Here is a 20027-nt window from a genome sequence, read left to right as displayed (position 1 = left end):
AAATTTCCTATAGTGTGTATGGGTTTTGTAATCTTTAAAAGATCATTACCCGACATACGACACAGATGGAATGACATATGTTGAATGTGAATAATATAGAATTTTAGTAGTGGCATTGCCATCAGTCGGCATATTACTCATTTTCGCGTTTTAAATTTTAAATAAAAAAAAATAATAAAAATTTAAAAAATTATAAGAAATTATAGGAATTATATATATAGTATAATTTGAAATTAATCAAATATTGTAATTTTTCCAAATTAATATAACACTAAGACTTATTGTTATTATATTAATTATTTATTTTTTTATCTTATATTATGCTTGCAGGTATTACTTCTTTATTTGTTTGTGTTCTTATTTCTATATTTATAAAATATATTTATAAAATATGTGCAAAAAAGTGCAGAAATAATATTATATATATTATAATGCGTTTAAAAATCAACGTACAATTATTTTAAATATGAGTTTTGATAAAAACCTTATTCAATAGATAATATTTTTTTCGACACAATTACTTGATTAAAATTTAATTGATAGCATTATACGTAAACGTTTTATATATTTAATTTGTGTTTAGCTTGAAGATTCAAATTAAAATAATGTATTACGTATATTATTCATTTTCTTCTTCTCCTCCATCTTCTTCTTCTTTTTCTTCTTCTTCTGCTTCTTCTCCTTCTCCTTCTCCGTCTTCTGTGTTGCTTTGTGAAGCTTGAACCATTTGCTTGAACATCTCAACAGGTTCACCATTAGCTTTCTCGTATCCAGGTACAGATGTTTGTATTCTCTCCAACCAGTCAGAAATGTTATTGTATTCTCCCAAATCAAACCCAAAAATCTAAACAATCGATTAATTTTGCAAATCTCAAAATAAATTCAAAATATGTGACAACTGACAACAAAGCAACTAATCTATATAAAATTAAAAATCTATATAAAATTACTAATAGGAGAGGAAGAGTAATCTTAAAAATATCTACAAAAAAGAAAGATTAACAATTAACATGTAGCATTTTGTCATTTTAATTTGTTCTAAAAATAAATTGTAGTCAATTAATACTACATAACACTATTAAAATTACCATCGCTGTTGTTACTGACGCAACTAAGGAAAGATCGGCGATCGTTAAATTATCTCCAGCTACGTAAGCTTGTCCTTCAAGAAAATTGTTCATGATTTGAAAATTCTCTATTAGTTTTTCAAATTGTGCTGGATCATACGCTTCGATTTCCTTTCTGAAGACTTTCAACTGTGATCACAGAATGTGCAATGATTCACATGCAGCCTCAATATGGTTTATTTAAAAATAATGAAATGTATACGTACGTAACATTCAAATATATTCGCAAAAAGATTACCAAGATCGAAATATAATCGTTGATTAACTAAAGCACGTGTCTCTATATTGCGCGGATATAATGTATCATCCTGGCCATACTGATCGACCAAATAAGCCATGATAGCTCGGCTAAAATGTCATTTCTTGATGAAAATAGTAATGTATATATATATATATATATATATAAATACTATAAGATGAGCTACGTGACACTTATTAAGACGCTTCTACAGACCTTTCTGATATTTTAAGATCATCGTCAATTAGAAAAGGAACTGTCTTTTGTGGATTCAACTAAAAATAAAATTATGCTCTTTCTAATAATAAAAAATATAGTGCTTTCCAATAATATTTTCTATTTAAATTACGAAATTAATATAACACTTATCTAAAATATTTTACTGAGTAATATTTAAACACTATTAATTTTTCATACCTCCTCGTATTCCGGTGTCAAATGCTCACCAGCCATTGTGTTCAATACTACTAATTCCATTTCGAGCCCTATTGCTTCTACCACAAGCATGACAGCTCGGGAAGGTGGACTCAGAGGAAAATAATATAATACGGGCATTATTTGTTTTTAAAATAGCTCAATTTGTTCGATTGATATATATGATATTCACGTAATTTATAATGTGTTTATAAATATTACTTCTTTTTGTTAATTCTAAATTAATAAATATATAATAAAGTATTCGTTTTTTCGCGAAAACAATTGCGTGCACAGATCCAGGTTTGCACGAAGACTGAACAGTTCTGGACTATAACTTTTCATCGAATCGATATACTACCATGTATTTAAATATTACTGTCAGCCTGTAGTTCTGACCTTTATTAGATTTTTATGACGGATAGGCGCAGATAGATGGATAGCTTTACTTACGTTTTTTTTTTGTAGGATTGGAAACTATGCTATGAACAACTATAAAATTCAGTTTAAGTAAGATAAAAAAAGAAGCTATATGTATAACTCATATATAATTTTAAAAATATTAAAATTAATTTAAAATCTAATGTAACATTAATGAATATAAGTTTTAATATCTTCTTGTATTTGAGTATTATAATACTGGGCTTAAGTATTATAAATATTTACATAGTCTTATTTTAATATTTGTAACTTCTACAATCATCAACAAAATATGATTGATGCAAGCACAGATTCTTATATTGTAATTGTTATCGTTATTTAGAGAGTAGAATCAAATGAACATTAAATTTAAGACAAACTACCAAATTACGAGCATAATGAGAACAGATAGATTCACAGTTTGAAAGATTTGTTAATATCGAATGTTCGAAAATGAACGTTATAAAAGATGTGAAGGAGAAATAAAAATTCTTTTCCGTTATTAGAAAAGTTATTAATATTAAAAATTTTAATAAATTTTTAGAAATAATTTGTATTTAAAGAATTATACAGTACTTTCTATTTTAGAAATTGTAGCCTTTTAATCAATTGCTTTGAACGTATTAATTAAAAAATATTCAATATAATGATATTTATATATCATGAACAGTTGTTATAAATATAAAATCTTTAAAATAGAGAAACAATAAAAGATCTTATACGCAAGCCGAAAAAAATTGTTGTTTCTGATATGAAGAATCACTTTGTACATGTCGTATGCGCGAATTCTATGCGATATTCTTTGTATGTATACAATAAAATTTTGTTCATATATAATAAATAAATAAATCCTAATAGATTAAATAAGAAAGAAATTTTTTTAGAATAAAATTTATGATTACATTATTAATTAATCTAGTTTTTAAATTTGTTTTGCATATATATAAAACATAACTTTGCGACGATCGATGGAATTTATCTAACGATATTTCCAGTGAAAGAAGAAGATTTTAGCCTGGTCGTGAAAACTTTTTGTTCGCGACAAAACCATGCACAAGCTAGGTCAAGATTCTCTAAGGGCAGACCGTTCATAGAAACTATGCTAAAGCTTTCCTGTTATTAAATGACTAGTAGAGGTGAGAATTCTCAACTTTATACCCATGAAATTTTGCGGAAAGAACATGTATTATCATGTAATATTTTAATTATAACTTTCCTTAGATGTTATAAGGTAACTGTAAATAGGATATTAACTAATTTTATATTTGGAAACATATAATGTAAAATAGCACAACTTTTGTGTTATCTGCAATTGTATATATTTATATAGAATTAAAATTAATTCTTATGTACATAATAATTTTTTATTATGTTCTGTTAGATTAATATGTGTTCCAAAAAATCCGCAGTAATAATCATCTATCGTCACATTCTTTAATTTTTTTAAATGCAATATATTTTCTTTATAGGTTTTTTATACCATAGTTTCAAGTTTATTAATATATTTGTATGTTAAAATTTATTATTAATAGTAAACAATATTTTAATGTTTTTCAGATTTTTTATTCTATTATCTTTTATTCTATTATCTTAATTCTAAATTCTTTTTTGTTAGAATCATGTATTCTTTCTAAAAAGATTTAATATAAATCTCACTCCGAAGAATGAAATCTCATTTTTAAAGATTGACATTTGAGCCACTCTGTTTCAAGATTGGCTCAATTCTCAGTCTTTAGAAATTCCATGAAATTCCACGCCAAAGAATTTAGAGAGATACATGTCTTTAAATTAGTATTTTTTAACTATTTAATAATATTATAATTTATTTATTTATTCGAAATCTATAATATATAAAAATATTATAAGACAAATTATTATTTCATAAAAATATGAAAGCACCAATGCATTACACAACTGTTAATGTCACGAGATTACTTCTAGCATTTTCGACAAGATCTCTGAATGCTTTTATACCGATGCCTTCGACTTCATTGTATTTAGGAGCTTCTGCTTGGATCTTGGCAAACCATCTCAAAATGTTGCTGTATTTACTCAAATCATGACCCACACTCTGTAAGAAAAGAAATATTTAAATTGCTAATTTGATGTTATTTTTGCTATAATGACTTACAAAACTATTTTTTTGATAAATTTATATTTTCGATTTTATTTATAATTAAAATATATACATATTTATTAAATTTTATTATATTAATTTCATTATATTAAAATATATACATAAAATATATACATTAAAATATATACTGTAATGAAATGTTACAAATTTAAAAGTGCAAAAATTTATTACTGGAAATTAATATTGCAAATAATTAATAATGATAAAACTATTAATATTTGATTTTTTTAAATGTTGTTTTAAAAACAATTTTTTTTTGTTTAAATCTGTAGAAATATTGTTTTCTTCACGCTCACAATTTAACTGATTTAATGTATGTTTCAATAAATCGGTGACGTATACTTGTGTAAACCTATTTTCTACCTGATAATTGGAAATGGTGACGACCAAGGCAAGATCGGCGAGAGTTTTTCCTGCCACATAATTTTCCCCTTCTAGAAATTTATCCAAGAAAGATAAAGCATCGTTCATTTTATCGTACTTTGCTTGCTCCGGAGTGACACCAGTAACTATCAGTTGATACTGTGATTAATGTTTATTCTATATCGATTTTGTTAATCATTACATATTATGATATTATATAATTTAAGAATAACTTACATAATTGATAAAATATTGATATAGAGTTCCCAAGTCAAAATATAGTCTCTGATCAACTAAGGCTCGTTTCTTTGGATCTTTTGGGTAAAGAGAACCGTTCTTATCATACTAATTAGCCAGGTAAGTCATAATTACGCGACTGCAAATTAAGGCGAGCACGTGAATAATAAATGTATAATAATAATGTATAATAATAATAATAATAATTAACTAACGCTTTACTAAAGAATTTGTATACGATTTTGTAAATCTCTGAAAGAATTCGTAAATCTAAATTAGCTTTAAACAAATATCTAACACTATGAGAATTTAATATCAAGTAAATTAAACTATAACAAACAAAATATAAGTTGTTAATTATTATAGAGAAAGTATATTTATTTTATATGTATGAATGTCAATGACATTTGCTAAATGTTAAAGTAAAAAAAATTAGGAAATACATACCTTTCCCATAAATATAGGCCATTGTCATCCAATGTAGGCACTGTATGTTGTGGATTCATCTATAAACAAAATATATAATAACAAAATAATTATTTTTAATTATTTTAAAATTTAAAATATATTTTTATTCGACAAATTAATTATAAAAACTTAAAACAGAAAGGATTTGCCTTTTTTATATTTAAAGAAAGTTTTTAAAGAAAACATGTTTGAATAATACAGTTCCAATTGTACATTATCGTATCTGTATTTTTAGTATTAACATATCGATATTTATATACAAAAAATTAGTACGAAAAAAAAACATTATACGTAAACAGAATGTTTAAAGTTTTCGTTATAATAAACATTTTATTATTTATATAAAATGTTTTTAATATTAATTGTTTTTAATCCGCAGTACCTGCAAAGGATTAGCGTCCTCCTCTCTCTTTTCATAGACTTTTTTCTGACTTTTTTCTCTTTTCACTTATTGCAAAATATTCTTTTATGCTATGATATTTCTAACTAAAAAATTCTTTTTTTTTAGTCTTCAAACGATAGATTAAAAAAAAGTTAGTTAAAATCGATGCACTACAATCTGCGATACAAGCAAAAGAAAACGTTGGGTTACAAATACCCGGATGTGGATAGATAGAGACTTTTTTGAGATGTGGATACTGAGGGTTAATATTCCTGATATTTTTAATATCAGGAATATTAAAAACAGTAGTACGTCAATAAATATTGCGCAATATAAACATTGCTATCTATGTATTAAAAAAGAAATGCTTAAGCAATTTGCAATTAAAACTCTCAGAAAGTTGTTAAAAAAACTGATAATTAAAGAAATAAATTTTTAAATAAGATATTTTTAGAAAAAATTTATAAATACATTTATACTACATATTTTTGTGTCTTTGATATTGTTACGTTTTGTAAAAATGTGAAAGATCTTTCATGTAAAACAAGAAAAAACATATAAAATATGATTTTTATCAGATTGTTTGGTCATTAGCAATCAAATTTGACACCAATGCGTGTTATAAGATTTGAAATCTTGAAAGGAAATTGGTAATAAGCAAATATTGCCTAAACAAATATGCGACAAATATGTTGTCTCCCTAATGAATGTGGAGTCTCGACGCGGGTTTACGATTTTTGTAGAATTCTGTCAATAAATGCACGGTTTCCATTGTTCTGTATAAAGCTCTATTTAGGGTACTCAGTTCTGAGAGACAATGGTGGCGTTGCGTGGCTTCATACGTTGCATGGTCGTCTGATAGTTGAGTTCCGGTTTCAATCCTAGCTTTCACCTCCACTATGCTTCATTAAGAAGTCGGTATTTTTCCGTGAATTAAGAAATGATAATTCCATACGCGCGCGCGGACTAAGAACATTGTGTTCTAATTCCTTTTATGAATAAATTTAATATTAAGGCATCAAGAGAGCTTTCTTGAGGAGGCTTTTGCTATAATTCAATTTCAATAAAGTGGGTACTGTGACCTTTAAAATATATAAAGTTAGAAATCCAAATAGAAACAATAGACGAAAAAGAAACATCAAATTTACTGATGAATATCAAGAGAAATTAAATTAAATTTCGAATAACGGAGTAATTGAAACAAATCATAAATCGTCAAACTTTAATGGACATTTGAGTTCTATCAGTTCATAGAATCCATAAATTCAGAGTGCTAAACATATCTGGACAAAACAGGTGAGAGAGAGCGCGCAAACTTCAGGAGAAAACTCTAGCTAAAATAATATGAACAGCTTAGATTTAGTTATCGCTCCCTGTTCATCTGCTCTGCAGTTCCGGATCCTCCAGCTGATATAGAATTCTTTCTAGTGATCTTTCTAGCGAACGATTTCTCCTCTTGTTTTCTCATTTGACTATGCTACCTTCTGAACAGAATTCACCCTCTTCATTCATTTCTTCATTTCTTTAACTGAATGAATATTTTCCGATTCTCCTTCTTCTATTTCTTCTATTTCCCTATCATCTATTTCCCTATCATTCTTCTATTTACTTTTCTGAACAACTTTATGTTCTCTCCTTCACATATTTCACAACTTTGAAGGTAAAATTTGTGGCAAAAATTTCTGTCTCTTCTTCTCTCCCTAGATATTATAACTTTGGACAACACAATTCACTAGAATCACAAATATCTCAATTTCCTCAATTAATTATCTCGCTATCCCACTGTTAACACTTATCGACATCCGATAATTTCAACATCGATAAAATTTGATCTTTTGTTTCTGGACAAGACTTTGATGTTGAAATTTTTATTTTTCTCTTTCTCTCTTCTTTTCCTTATTCTCTTAGTATTTTAAAAATATTTTTCTCCTTTCATCTCGGCTGTAATTGAGGATTCATTATATTTAATTCTTTCTCTGCTCCCATAGCATAAACTCGTACTACATGTTTACACATTTATTTTATTTGATTAACTATTCACAAAAATTATAATATGTTACTCGACAATGTTAACATAAATTGACAATTTCATTACTATATCTTAGATGTTGAATTTAACGCCGCGCGCCGCGCTATTTCTATCTCTTTAAGTTAAAATCCTCTCTTAATTCCTTGTTTTATAAATATTGCACAAGATTAATTACAAATTATTAAATCTTTTGATTGGAAAATAAGATCGATAATCGCACTGTTTCACAAAAAAGATATTATAGCATTTTTTTCGAGGACGTTATTGGTCTATATTCCAAAGTCGTAAAAGCTATATTTGATTCGCAACGCTCCTATGTATCTGTAGTGTCTAACCCGCATCCTTTCATATCCCCTAATCTTTTCTCTTTTAAAATAAATGTAAATGAAACGTATATAAAGACTTAAACACATATAAAGATGTAACAATATAAACATAATTTAATTTAAGGATTCATTTGCACTTATATACTTATGTTTCATTTTTTACAAAATTACAAGTCACCTTAATAAATTCAGATTTCAGGTGTTCGCCGGCCTTGAGGTCCGTTCTTCAGTTTTTAAATCCACTCCTATGGCCGCCGCTGCCAAGCGCACGGTCCGACATGGCGAACTTCCAGTAAGTTGGTAAAGATCAATAGGCATCTTGAAATCTATGGAAATGTGCAACATTATTAATAAAGTAACCACTATGATCTCTAGCGTCGGAAGTATTCGAGCGACGCGAAATTATTTTCGACGATACATGGGAGTTTTTCATGCGCACTTCCGACAACTAAGTAAAGATCGATGGGCATCTTGAAATCTGCGAAAACGTGCGACGCTCTATTAATGAAGTGGCCAATGTGATCGATCGCATGTCAGGCATTTCAGAGTATTTGAGCAGCGCGAAACTATTTTTAATGGAACATACTTTTCATATTTAAAGGAGTAACTAATTTCCACGTGTGAAAAAAAAACAAAAAGAAATGAAGAAGAATAATCGAAATATTGGATGACACAATTTGATTAGACGATATTATCTCAAACCAATTCAAAGAGATAAATTTATTAATCAATCAAAAGAAAATTTGTCAATTATAGGCTATAAGTTATATTGAACAAGTGTATTACAGCTTTACACATTCAATTATGCATTAACTGAGTAGACGTGAAAAATGATACAATCCGCAGGTTTCCAAATTCATAAATTATCACATAACGAGGAATAATTCAAGCACTCGCCGAATTCTAAGTATATTACAAAGTCGACCTCGCGCATTATAAATCACAAATATTCACAATCATTTAGTCTTGTCACTTTAGCAGTTTTGACGAATTATTTGTAATAGGTGACAGGTGAAGAGAAATGGAAAATCATTTGACCGAACCTGCAGATTATATTCTCTGGAGACGAATAGCGAGATTATGGCAGACTGTGTAACCAACTTGCTTGTCTGAGGTATTTATAAAGCTCGTGTAACACGGAACAACCTATATATTGCACGCACGCGAGAATGGGATCGATTATGCGTCGAGGGTTCTCAATATTTGTTAGTAGTCGGGGACATTGCCTTCTATCGCAACTTTCTTGATTCCAAAACGTTCTATTTACATAATAGCGATAAATGATAAAAATTCTCTTGCAAACAATGAACATTATCGTTACATTTAATTTACATAAATTTATTATTCTCTCAGTGCTGAAATATTAATAATTATATTCGTAAAATATCTATTTGCAAAATTGTGTTAAATTATTTTTAGAAAGGAACACTGCTGACAAATTGGAATGATTGGTCCTATTTGGGAAGAATTCTGATATAATTATTAAAGCTTTGCATGTCGAGTATTCGTGAACTTGATTAAGTTACAATTTGATTTACGATTCAATCAGCATTTTTGATGTACATACTCGTACAATATTAATCTTTTATTGGTTAACCAGTGTCAATTAGTTTTCAGTATATCGATAATTCGTTGCTGTATAAAAAAATTTGCAAATCATGCTCTTTACACATTATGAGGAAACTTTAATGTTCTAGCACTGTCATTATCAAGCGACTGATTCAGCAAGATTTATATCGGCAATGAAAAAAATAATGATCTCCTTCCAATGCCTACTCCCTCCCCCCCTCCTCCATTCAGTAATACAATAGCTTCTTAACAGACTTCTTATTTCTCGCAAAAAAAAATAATTTTATTATAAATAAAATGATTTTAATAACAAGGAATTTTCCTTTTAAAACTTTTAGCATTTAATTTTAAGGACATTAACTTAACTATTTAGTTAAAGCCTTTAGAAGACAGAGATAATTATAGTTGGACAAGAATTTTCTGTATTACAAAGTTTGCAGTAAGTTTACGAAACAATAATGAAATACTATTATACAGACACACTTATTTCGATTCTTCTTCTGTATGACCACTACCCTTGCTGTAATCCAAGTAAAACGACATTTTAAATAAAAGTATTCGGAGAAGATAGCATGTATGTGATCCGCGAGAAATATTGTGTGTGTGTGTGTGTGTGTGTGTGTGTGTGTGTGTGTGTAAAATTTCACGCGAAAGCTGTTCGAGCGCGAGGAAAAAAGGTAAACACACGAGTAGTGTTGCGAATGGCAGATAAGAAGATTAATATCTGCTAAGAAGTTTAAATAATATATAATTAGATTGCTTTAGGAATTACGATACCTCACAGCACATTATTTTTTGTTATAGCCGAATTGTTAATGCGATTATACGCGCTTGACCGCGTCGTAAGTACGAGTTTAACACAAATAGCATATGCTGTAAGTTGATTTGATAAGAAGAGAGAATTGCGTCAATTTTAAATGGAAACAACGAAATTGTCTCAAGAGATCGAAAAATAAATAGATTCTTAGGAGACAGGTCACTCGATTGCCCGCGGGCAGAACGTTGACATCTTTTGAATCGTGCAAACGCAAAATCAGACTGAACTGAAATAAAGATACACAGTCATCACTTAACGGAAGTTTCATTTCTATTCTCTGATCACCCGATCTTTGTACCAGTAGCTATTTCTTATAAAAGTTATACAAATTTCACAGTCATTTATTTATACGGAATTCCATTTTTTGGAGAAGCCAACGATAGACAACCACTTGATAGCAAATGAAAGTATTGGTTCAAGTATCTGTGTAGCCATGACTCTCAATGTTTCACCTTCCTACATCAATACACATTTGATAAATTGCGCGCATCACGCGGATGTAAAGAACGAGAACGGTGTATTTCGTTATTAATGGTACACTGTTAATATTGGAAACAAGAACTATGTAGGCGAAAGTAAAAGTAAAAAAGAAAATTAATAATTTTAATATCAAATATGATTCTCTTGAGAAATTAGCGATAGAAGCTATCAGCTTTTCTAACAATAAGTTATAATAGCGAATTCTTCTCTCCCTCCTTTTTTCCTTCACTTCTTCATTTCCTCTACTTCTTTATTTAATTTCAAACAATTTTATGTTTGTCCTAAAGGATGTTTATTTGAGAGTTGAGTACTAGATACTTCGGTTTGTGTATTAAAAAGATGAGTTCCTCCTAACTAAATATTTGCTAAAGAAAAATACTGCAGATAATCCGTAATTGAATGGAGCACGCTCTATGCATGCGCATGTGTGTGTTATGTGTGCACGCGCTCCAGCGTGTTGTATTTTATTTTTCCATTTATACACTATGACGGTTTAACCTTTGTGTACGCCTATAAATTGTATACTAACTTTTATATTTCATGACTCTTTTGCGAATGAATAATTGTCAGTTGAAACGCCAAAATTTTGCTTTTTTTAAACGTTCAATCAAACTTTTCTCTTTAAAAATAAAATATTACTTATTTTAAAATTGTATAAAATACAGTAACACTGAAATTTGTATAATCTTCGTTCTGCAATAATTCTATGTAATTTCTTGATACATCAGATATGATCATAGTTTGAACAGAATAATACAATTTTAACAATACAATTTTTATATGTATGTGTACATATAGCATTGATGTACAATGCTGTAATTGTTATAATTATTTGCGGAAAGTATATAAAAGTTAGATATAATTCTATGTAAGTTTACAAAACAAAAGAAGTTTTGACTATTTCGATGCCAACTGTAGTCAGCGACAAATGATCTAATGATCGATTGCTATGTAAGTAATTGTTGTAAAATTGTAGCATATTCTTTTCTAGAACTACACAGAATTAACGTTGTAGACATGCAGCGCATAAGATGTTAAGATATAATATAAGATATAATATGTAAGTAATAAATAAAAAAGCTAATTCTGAATTAACATTTGCTCTAAATTCAAGAACCACATCTTGATCAAAAACGAATGGATAGTTTTAATTGTTCGGTTGACCGTCTAACAACTTCTCCGGAAAACGTGAGAAGCATCATCGCATAAGTAGCTCTATCGAATTATTAGCTAGTTGCGGTTCGGCATGTTTAAACTTTTAACACAATTATACTTGGAAATTTTCTACAAAGCAAATTAATTCTTCGCGAAACTAACTAACATAAAGCGATTCAATTAATAAGGTCGATAGGTTATCACATAAGCGATAACCTATTAGATCAGATTCATTTGTTAAAAGTTTTTCCTCATATTAATATCAACAGCATTAAAATTATTATACATATACATATATGTATAATATATATATATATAATATATAATATACATATATATATATATATTTATTACATATAATATTTGCCATGTTAGTTTTCTACTGCATGTAAAATATATTAAGAAAAATTGAGATTTATGCAACAGAAATATATTTTTATTAAAAAAATACATTTACATTTTGTGGGCGCAAAAGAATAAAATTTCTAAGAAGCTTATTTCTTTTCTAATTTTTTATAAGAAAAAGCCTAGAATTACCTCGTATAGATCGTTCTTCTAAGCAGTTAAAGTTAAGTGGATTTTAACGGCCATGATTCTCGTAACATAAAATATGTATGCGTATTCTTAAATCTGCCACTGCAAGTCAAATAAAAACTATATAGTTTACTTTTGAAAAAGTTGTTTTCGTACAGTTATCTATTAATTAATATATATGTTTAAAATATATTTTATGTACATGTATACATAATATAATGTAAATATAATGATATATTGTATGTAAAATTTGAAACTATTATAATAATTATAAGATTAGTTATACATATATAAATATAAATATATATATGTAAAGTATTATTACATATATGTATAATAAAACAACAATTTTTTTATAACTCTATAAATTATAATAATCAAATAATATAATAATTACATATATTACTCCAATGAAGATGTATAATAATTTATACATTTAATGAATTATAAATATCTGATTATTAAGAGAAAGTAAAATTGCTTTGTCATATATTGACAAATGAGGCAACAGCTTCTTGCCAGTCTAGAATGGATGGAATTCTATTTGATTGTAAAATGCATTCCCGATTCATTGTTGTCATACACTGCTTATGCATTGGTTGTTACGTAATTATTTGTAATAATAGAACAGAAGCAACTATATATGTTCATATCAAGCAGTATTCTCAATATCAAGCAGTATCAACGGGGATAAACGATTATGCAAGATAGATTAGTCTGCGAAAATATCTAAAACCGTCAAAGTAATCAAATAATATAAAGCGCAAAATAATTGAATTGGATATAAACTAAATAAAGAAAGAACTTATTTTATAATGAAAAATATTTATATTAAAATTATACTTTACAGTTTACATATCATCGCTATATGCAGCGCATATATAAAATTATATTTTATATAGCATATTACAATAATGCATCGAAATATAACTTTTATTAATATATTTATTTTTTAACGTTAATATATATATATATATATATATATATATATATATTTTATAAATTTTCTTGTTTGTACATAAGATATTCCGTTTACATTTCAACAACAAAAATTTTAAATCAATCGACCAATGTCAAGAATGAGTTGTGCCAAAAGTTGAGATTTACTCAACTCTTTTTAAATCGTCCAATTTTAATAAAATGAACTTTTTCTCTCCTCGTTTTGTCTTTAAAGATATATTAAATATATTAAATATATGATAAATAAATAAGATCTCGGGAAAGAATGTTTTATATATAATTATATAAAAAAAAATTATATAAAGATATATATAATTTTACATAATTTTATATAATTATATATAAAATATTTTTTTTTCGGGATTACATCACAAATGTACTCAAGATACGTACGACAAGATATTTTATCACAAATGTACTAAACGATAAGATATTTTAAGATATGATTTAAAAAAAAACAACGTTTTATATTGCGATAATGTTGTGATTATGTTGTTAAAATAAAAAAATAATCCAACATTTTTAAAACAATAATAAGAATAATTAATAAAAATAATTATTAAATTTTATTGTTGGGAAATAGAAAATGATGATTGAAATAAAAAATAATATGTAAAAAAATAATACGTAAAAAGTAATACTAAGTAAAAAATTGCTAAATTTTTTATTTTAATTACAAAATATAAATGTGAAAAAAAATTCAAAAATTAGATAGTTTATACTTTAATTAATTTAAAACTGATCATTTTAATTATGTATCGTTAGAAGTAAAAATATTTACCTGCATAACCATGTCCATTAAATTTTCTAGTGACTATTAATGTAGCAGTGTAGCAGTGTCTACAATTTTTTTAATTGTTGTGTATATGCGTATGTGTGTTCCATACTATTTATGATTTTTTAGCTACCATCGATATTATAATTCTTTAATTATACAATTCTATTATTATTAAAATACAATTCAATAATTATATACATTAAATATATATTTTTTCAATATAAACATGAATGCTGCATTATTTATATTTACTCTTGAAACTTAAATCGCATAAATCTTCTCTTTTTCAATGATTCATAATTTCAAAAATATTATTTATCTAATATATAAAATGATCAGTTTCAAATTAATCAAAATATAAGCTATCTAATTTGTGATTTCTATTTTTATATTTCTCTATTTTGTAATTAAATTAAAATAAAAAATCTAGAGATATATTTTGCGTAGTATTATTTTCTATTTCAATAATTATTTTCAACTTTTTAACGACAAAAAATTTAGAGATTATTTTTATAAAAAATATAAGTAAACTATATAAAATTTGAATATTACGTGCGCGATCTGTAAATATGATCTATTCGTTCATCTCTTGCTTGTGTAAAGAGATAATGGAAAAAAACTTAGGTTTGAATAGACTTATTCTTTTCCTCATTTATCGATTCGTCATCTTTTTCTAATGCTCGATCTTTTATTGTTGTCTATAGCCACTAATATGTCTGTACTATAGCTTGTTTTCACAATAACGTTTATTCAATTCTTAACAGACTTAAAATTAATATAAAATATTATTTTTTTTGCTTTAAAGCTTAACTCTTAAACATTCATCACGTATTAGACTTTTATCTTGTTTCAATGATTATTATCTATTTAATCCCAACACGCTAAAGAAGAATAATACGTTTCATGCATGTGAAAACTTTTATACTTTGCATGACTGGACGTCACGCTGTAATTAAGAAAATGAAGTGTAATGATGACAAAGCGAGATATGCAGTACCATTGACTTTATATAATTCGCGGCTCAACGCTGCCATTATATTCTTTCAATGTTCGCAGGATGAATATTGATTCTTGTTAGCTTTATAAATTTCATCGTGAATACCATCTACGGGAAGTGTGGCTATAAAACTAATGAGAGTTGAAGTGTTGAGGAAGATAAAAGACCTATGTAATTTTTAATTACAAAACTAACTATAAATTAATTTCTATAAATATATATTTTTATTAAACTTAATTTTATATATATTTTAACATTTTATTGTAGTTTTTTCCTTTATCATGTACAGAGAAAGAACTATAAATATTGCTGCAGAATATATAAGCTCTAGGCGAAGGATCTGCTAGGTAAGCTAAGTATGCAATAACAACAACGCTTTGAGAGCACTTATATTATCTGGTTTATTATAACAGAGCTGTTAAAACGCCGAGGAACGCGAAGGTAAAAAGTGAATTTTAAATTCTATAAGGTATAATAATGAGATTCCATGTCTAATCTCGATCTCAGGTAAACGAGTTACTATCGATCCTTCGCTTTAGGCGTGCACAAATATCCATATTCACGTTAACTAGATTCTTGCAGGTTCGCGTGGTACATCTCGGTAAACGCTTTAACACCCATAGCGTGCACCTCCTCGAATCCGAATCTCTCCAGATTTTCCTTGCAACGCTCGTAGTACGCGGCAACGTTATCGTAACGGCTGATGTCGAAGTCAAAACACTGCAATTAAAAAATCGGCTTCGATTTATTTGGATACGACTAATCGATAAAATCATCCTTCGCGAAGATATAGACTCACTAGTACTACACAAATAGTTGTACTGATAGTGAAATCGGCGATGGTTAGATTATCACCGGTCGCAAATTCTTTGCCGTCGAGGAAAGCGTTGAGCACTTCAAACGATTTCTCTAGTTGAGCTACATCTGCTTCATTAACTGAATCCGCTTGACCTCGACAAAATGGCATCTAAACGATGACAATTTTATCCATTGTATCTCGCGCCAACAAATAATATATAAAAAAAGAATTGTATAATTTTGAATGATCCAAAAAAACAGACGATATTTTTTAATTCAATGAACGTAAAAAAAAATAAATTTACTGAATACAGCTGAATAAACACTAACAAGAAAAATCAATTTCATTAAGGATAAACATTATAATATACTGTATAATTTCGAATGTTCCAAAAATATAGACGATATGTTTTAATAATAATTAAATGATGTAAAAAAGATAAATTTACTGAATGCAACTGAACAAAAACTGATGAGAAAAATCAATTTCATTAAGGATAAATGTTGCGAATTCAATTGTAATATTAATTAATAAAATTTTAGAATAAAAATCAATGCATACATAACAATTAAATATTTTAGGCCAGAGGGTGCCACCATCGAAGTACATCATTTGATCGACTTTTGCTCTTTCTTTCGTATCTTTTGGGTAAAGGGAGTCATTTCTCGCGTATTTGCTCACTAAATAAGCCATAATAGCACGACTGTAATGACACAAATTGTGAAATAATGTAATTACTTAGCATTATTGCTTGATTACAGATTAGAATATAAATCCATCGCCTACCTTTCCCATAAAATAAAACCGTTATCATCGATGACTGGTATTGTGTGTTGCGGATTAATCTAAAATAAAACTAAATTAAAATTTGATTCTCAAGCATCAGTATTATTTCATTATGTCACAGTATGTCATAGTATGTCAATAAATATTACGTACATAAAACTAAAGTGACAAATATTGTCAATAATATTGATCGTGTAAGGTTGTAAATAACGTAAGGTTGTAAAAATATTAATGCAGTATTGTCAGTATTATTAGTTCAATATTACTGATCAATATTATTAACCGTGTCACCTTAAGAGATACTACAATAAATCTTTTGCAAAAATGAGAACAGTATAAACTGAAATACCTGTAAAAATTCCGGCTTTAAATGCTCCCCCATTGGAATGTTTACGATCTTCAGGTTAAAGTGAATGCCTAGTGCTTTTGCGAGTAATATAACAGTGCGACTAGGTGGACTTACAGGGAAGTAATAACAATCAATCGGCATCTTATTGCTGCTTGTCTTCGCTTATCTGTTATTTTTGTTGTTTTTTTACGTCTTTTTCTCTTTTTCTTGTTGTCTTCTCTGTTTCAGATTTTTATACTGCAACTTTAACCAAAGAGAAAAACTTTTTAAATTTGTAGACCTTAGATCTACATCACAGCTGCGTTCAGAAACTTCACTTGGATCTATCCAAGTATCATTTTATCCTTGTTTAACATTCAGTGTGTAACAGGAATAAAATGATGTACTCTGAATTCTTGAACACACCTCTGTACCGCCGCTGCGTACGAATTTTCATCGTGTCTAGTTTTAAAGCAGGATGAGATATCTTTACAGGTAACTTTTCCTATCATTTCTGCACGAGACACGCATAATATTCGACAAATGAATACAATTTATTACAAACAAAAAGTTTGTAAGAAAAAAATGTCTCTCTTTAATAATTAATAAAGTCATAATAATTAAAGTATCAAAAACAAAATTGTTAAAGTGTTGAAATAATAATGAAACTGGATGTAAAAAATAAGATGGGAGAAGGTGAGAATAATTAAATTTTCTGTTATAAAGGAACAAGTTTATTATAAACGTTATTTATTAATTCAAAATATTAAATTAAGCGTTAATAGTGCAAAGGGATATTTGTAATACGCAAATAACGTGAATAGTTACATCTCGCAGCATAGCAATCGCTCCGTTCCAATTACCGTTAATGCAGTAATTCCGCTAATTAATGCGTCGTTTAAATGGCTTTCAAATGTGACCCTTACCTGTGACCCCGCTCAAACTCGACCAATTGATACGAATCGATGATACTTGCAACTGTTAGACATCAGCTTAATTAATTAGCTTATCGTTCATTCGGGCGATGTATGTTTATACCGGAAATATGTCGCTCATCACCTCTTGTAATGGTAATAGTTCATTGTAAGAATTATTCGCGACGTGTACAAAAATGAAGAAAATGCGCGCGCACAAACGAGGCGCAAAGTTACCATAGCAATAGCGTATCGCCAAACAAAACCGCGAAACTCCAACGTTGACATTATCCGTTACGATCGAAAGTTCCCGGTAAGGTCGATCGATCGGTTAATAAAAACAGAAAAGAACTTGCCCAGTAAATGGAACTTTACTATATTGGTGAAATATATAGTAAATAGAGCAGCGGAAAACATGTTGAAAGATGTATTCTTTTATTTGAATTTTATTCGATATTTTATTCAAAAATAGAACAATTGGCTAGATACATATTTTGTTTTGAAAGGAGTTAAAATTTCATACGTCAAATGTATATTTTTGATATATTTCACACATATAACCTTCATCCCCTCTATAAAATATTTTATAAAGAATTAATCAAGATATTTGTTTTTAGCTGCATACAAATACAGTGAGTATTTGTACGGGTGAAATTAGAAAAAAGTCTTATTTGTAGAAAATAAATACTGATTAGCAATTTTTTACAATAAATACAATTTGTCACATCTGCAACTTTGCGAGTCTCTGATGCTAGAAGCTAAATTTCTTGATGTGAGTCTAAATAACACAATTTTTCATTTTCGCTTATTAAGATAATAAATTTTAATTATTATCTTGTATATCTTTATGATAAAATAGTTTTGAAAAAAATATACATTATCTTATTTTTTATTATGATTAATGAATTACTAATTAGTGTTTATTTTTAAAAACAAGATTTTTAAAAGAATGTTCCCTAATACTGAATATTTTTTGCATTCACTATATATTCCCGAGATACTGTAAATTCTCGACAAAATATATTTCTGTGTAGTCCATAAGTAATTTCTGCTATCGAAAATTGTACTCGGCAAACCGTTACGTTGATCGACAATTATGTCGGACGTTACGTTGACCGTTAGGTAGGTTCCTTAATTCTCCAGCGCGAAAGTGGTAATTTCAGTGCAACGTGGTCGTCGCTTTTACATCGCATCGCGTTAACGATTCCCGTAGTGGTTTTGTTTGCGTCCCGCCATTCATTTCAATAAATTTCTTCCGTTATTGCCGTCATCGCGATAGGACGTCTACGGTCGTCGACCTCATTTTTTAGAATGAACTTCTGTTCGCTAATATGACGTTCGCGCCATGCGGCGATATAATTTTAATTAGCTTTAGAAATGCACGCTCGAATGAGAAGATCGGAACGGCGTTGCAGTGTCGTCGCGTGCCAATTCAATAACGCGTATACGCAGACCACTGCTAATTGCCTCGGTTTAGTTCCGGCAGCAATTTGCGGCGGACACGACGCTCTATTGACCAACACGAAAGAAAACGGAGTGCATGGATTCGATCGGACGTTACATGGACGCGCGATCAACTGTATTCCCAGCAACCGGATGTAACCAGCTGATGGTACCAGTTTAGCGGTGACTTCTGCAGTCGATAGCGCGTAGATGGAACTTGATCAAGTTATTATTTGAAGGAATTTTACATTTATCCACACAATACTGTTTAGAAGATGTTTTTAATGTTTTTATAGTGTCTTTTAGACATATATATATATATATAT

General features: G+C 28.4%; 2 protein-coding genes across 2 annotated transcripts; both read right to left on the bottom strand.

The window, feature by feature from the left end:
- Nucleotides 1–568: 568 nt before the first annotated feature.
- LOC105619694 lies at nucleotides 569–8459 on the bottom strand. Its single transcript, XM_012201214.1, is given in 12 exon segments — nucleotides 569–583; nucleotides 674–844; nucleotides 1089–1256; nucleotides 1334–1475; nucleotides 1582–1640; nucleotides 1783–1921; nucleotides 4110–4270; nucleotides 4700–4858; nucleotides 4937–5075; nucleotides 5384–5442; nucleotides 8320–8366; nucleotides 8369–8459. Coding segments are annotated over 12 exon segments (1350 nt in total).
- A 7536-nt stretch (nucleotides 8460–15995) lies between these two features.
- LOC105619540 (glutathione S-transferase 1-1-like) lies at nucleotides 15996–17518 on the bottom strand. The gene is made up of 5 exons (XM_012201058.1): nucleotides 17366–17518; nucleotides 17017–17075; nucleotides 16792–16933; nucleotides 16231–16398; nucleotides 15996–16151 (listed from the first exon to the last, which is right to left on the bottom strand). Exons 1-5 carry the CDS (start codon nucleotides 17504–17506, stop codon nucleotides 15996–15998), a joined length of 666 nt encoding a protein of 221 aa, XP_012056448.1. The 5' UTR covers nucleotides 17507–17518.
- Between the last annotated feature and the right edge of the window lie 2509 nt (nucleotides 17519–20027).

Source organism: Atta cephalotes (genome assembly GCF_000143395.1).
Source record: "Atta cephalotes unplaced genomic scaffold scaffold00022, whole genome shotgun sequence".
Lineage (NCBI taxonomy): Eukaryota > Metazoa > Arthropoda > Insecta > Hymenoptera > Formicidae > Atta > Atta cephalotes.
Note: the sequence above shows the minus strand (reverse complement) of the source record. Positions and strands in the feature narration are given on the sequence as shown.

Excerpts from the sequence above, each read along its gene's own strand:
- LOC105619540 (XM_012201058.1), bottom strand. The coding sequence starts at position 17,506 with ATGCCGATTGATTGTTATTACTTCCCTGTAAGTCCACCTAGTCGCACT. Across the intron at positions 16,934-17,016 it reads GGTTTTATTTTATGGGAAAG|TCGTGCTATTATGGCTTATT; the intron begins GTAGGCGATGGA and ends GTGTCATTACAG. Across the intron at positions 16,399-16,791 it reads CTAAAATATTTAATTGTTAT|ATGCCATTTTGTCGAGGTCA; the intron begins GTATGCATTGAT and ends GTCATCGTTTAG.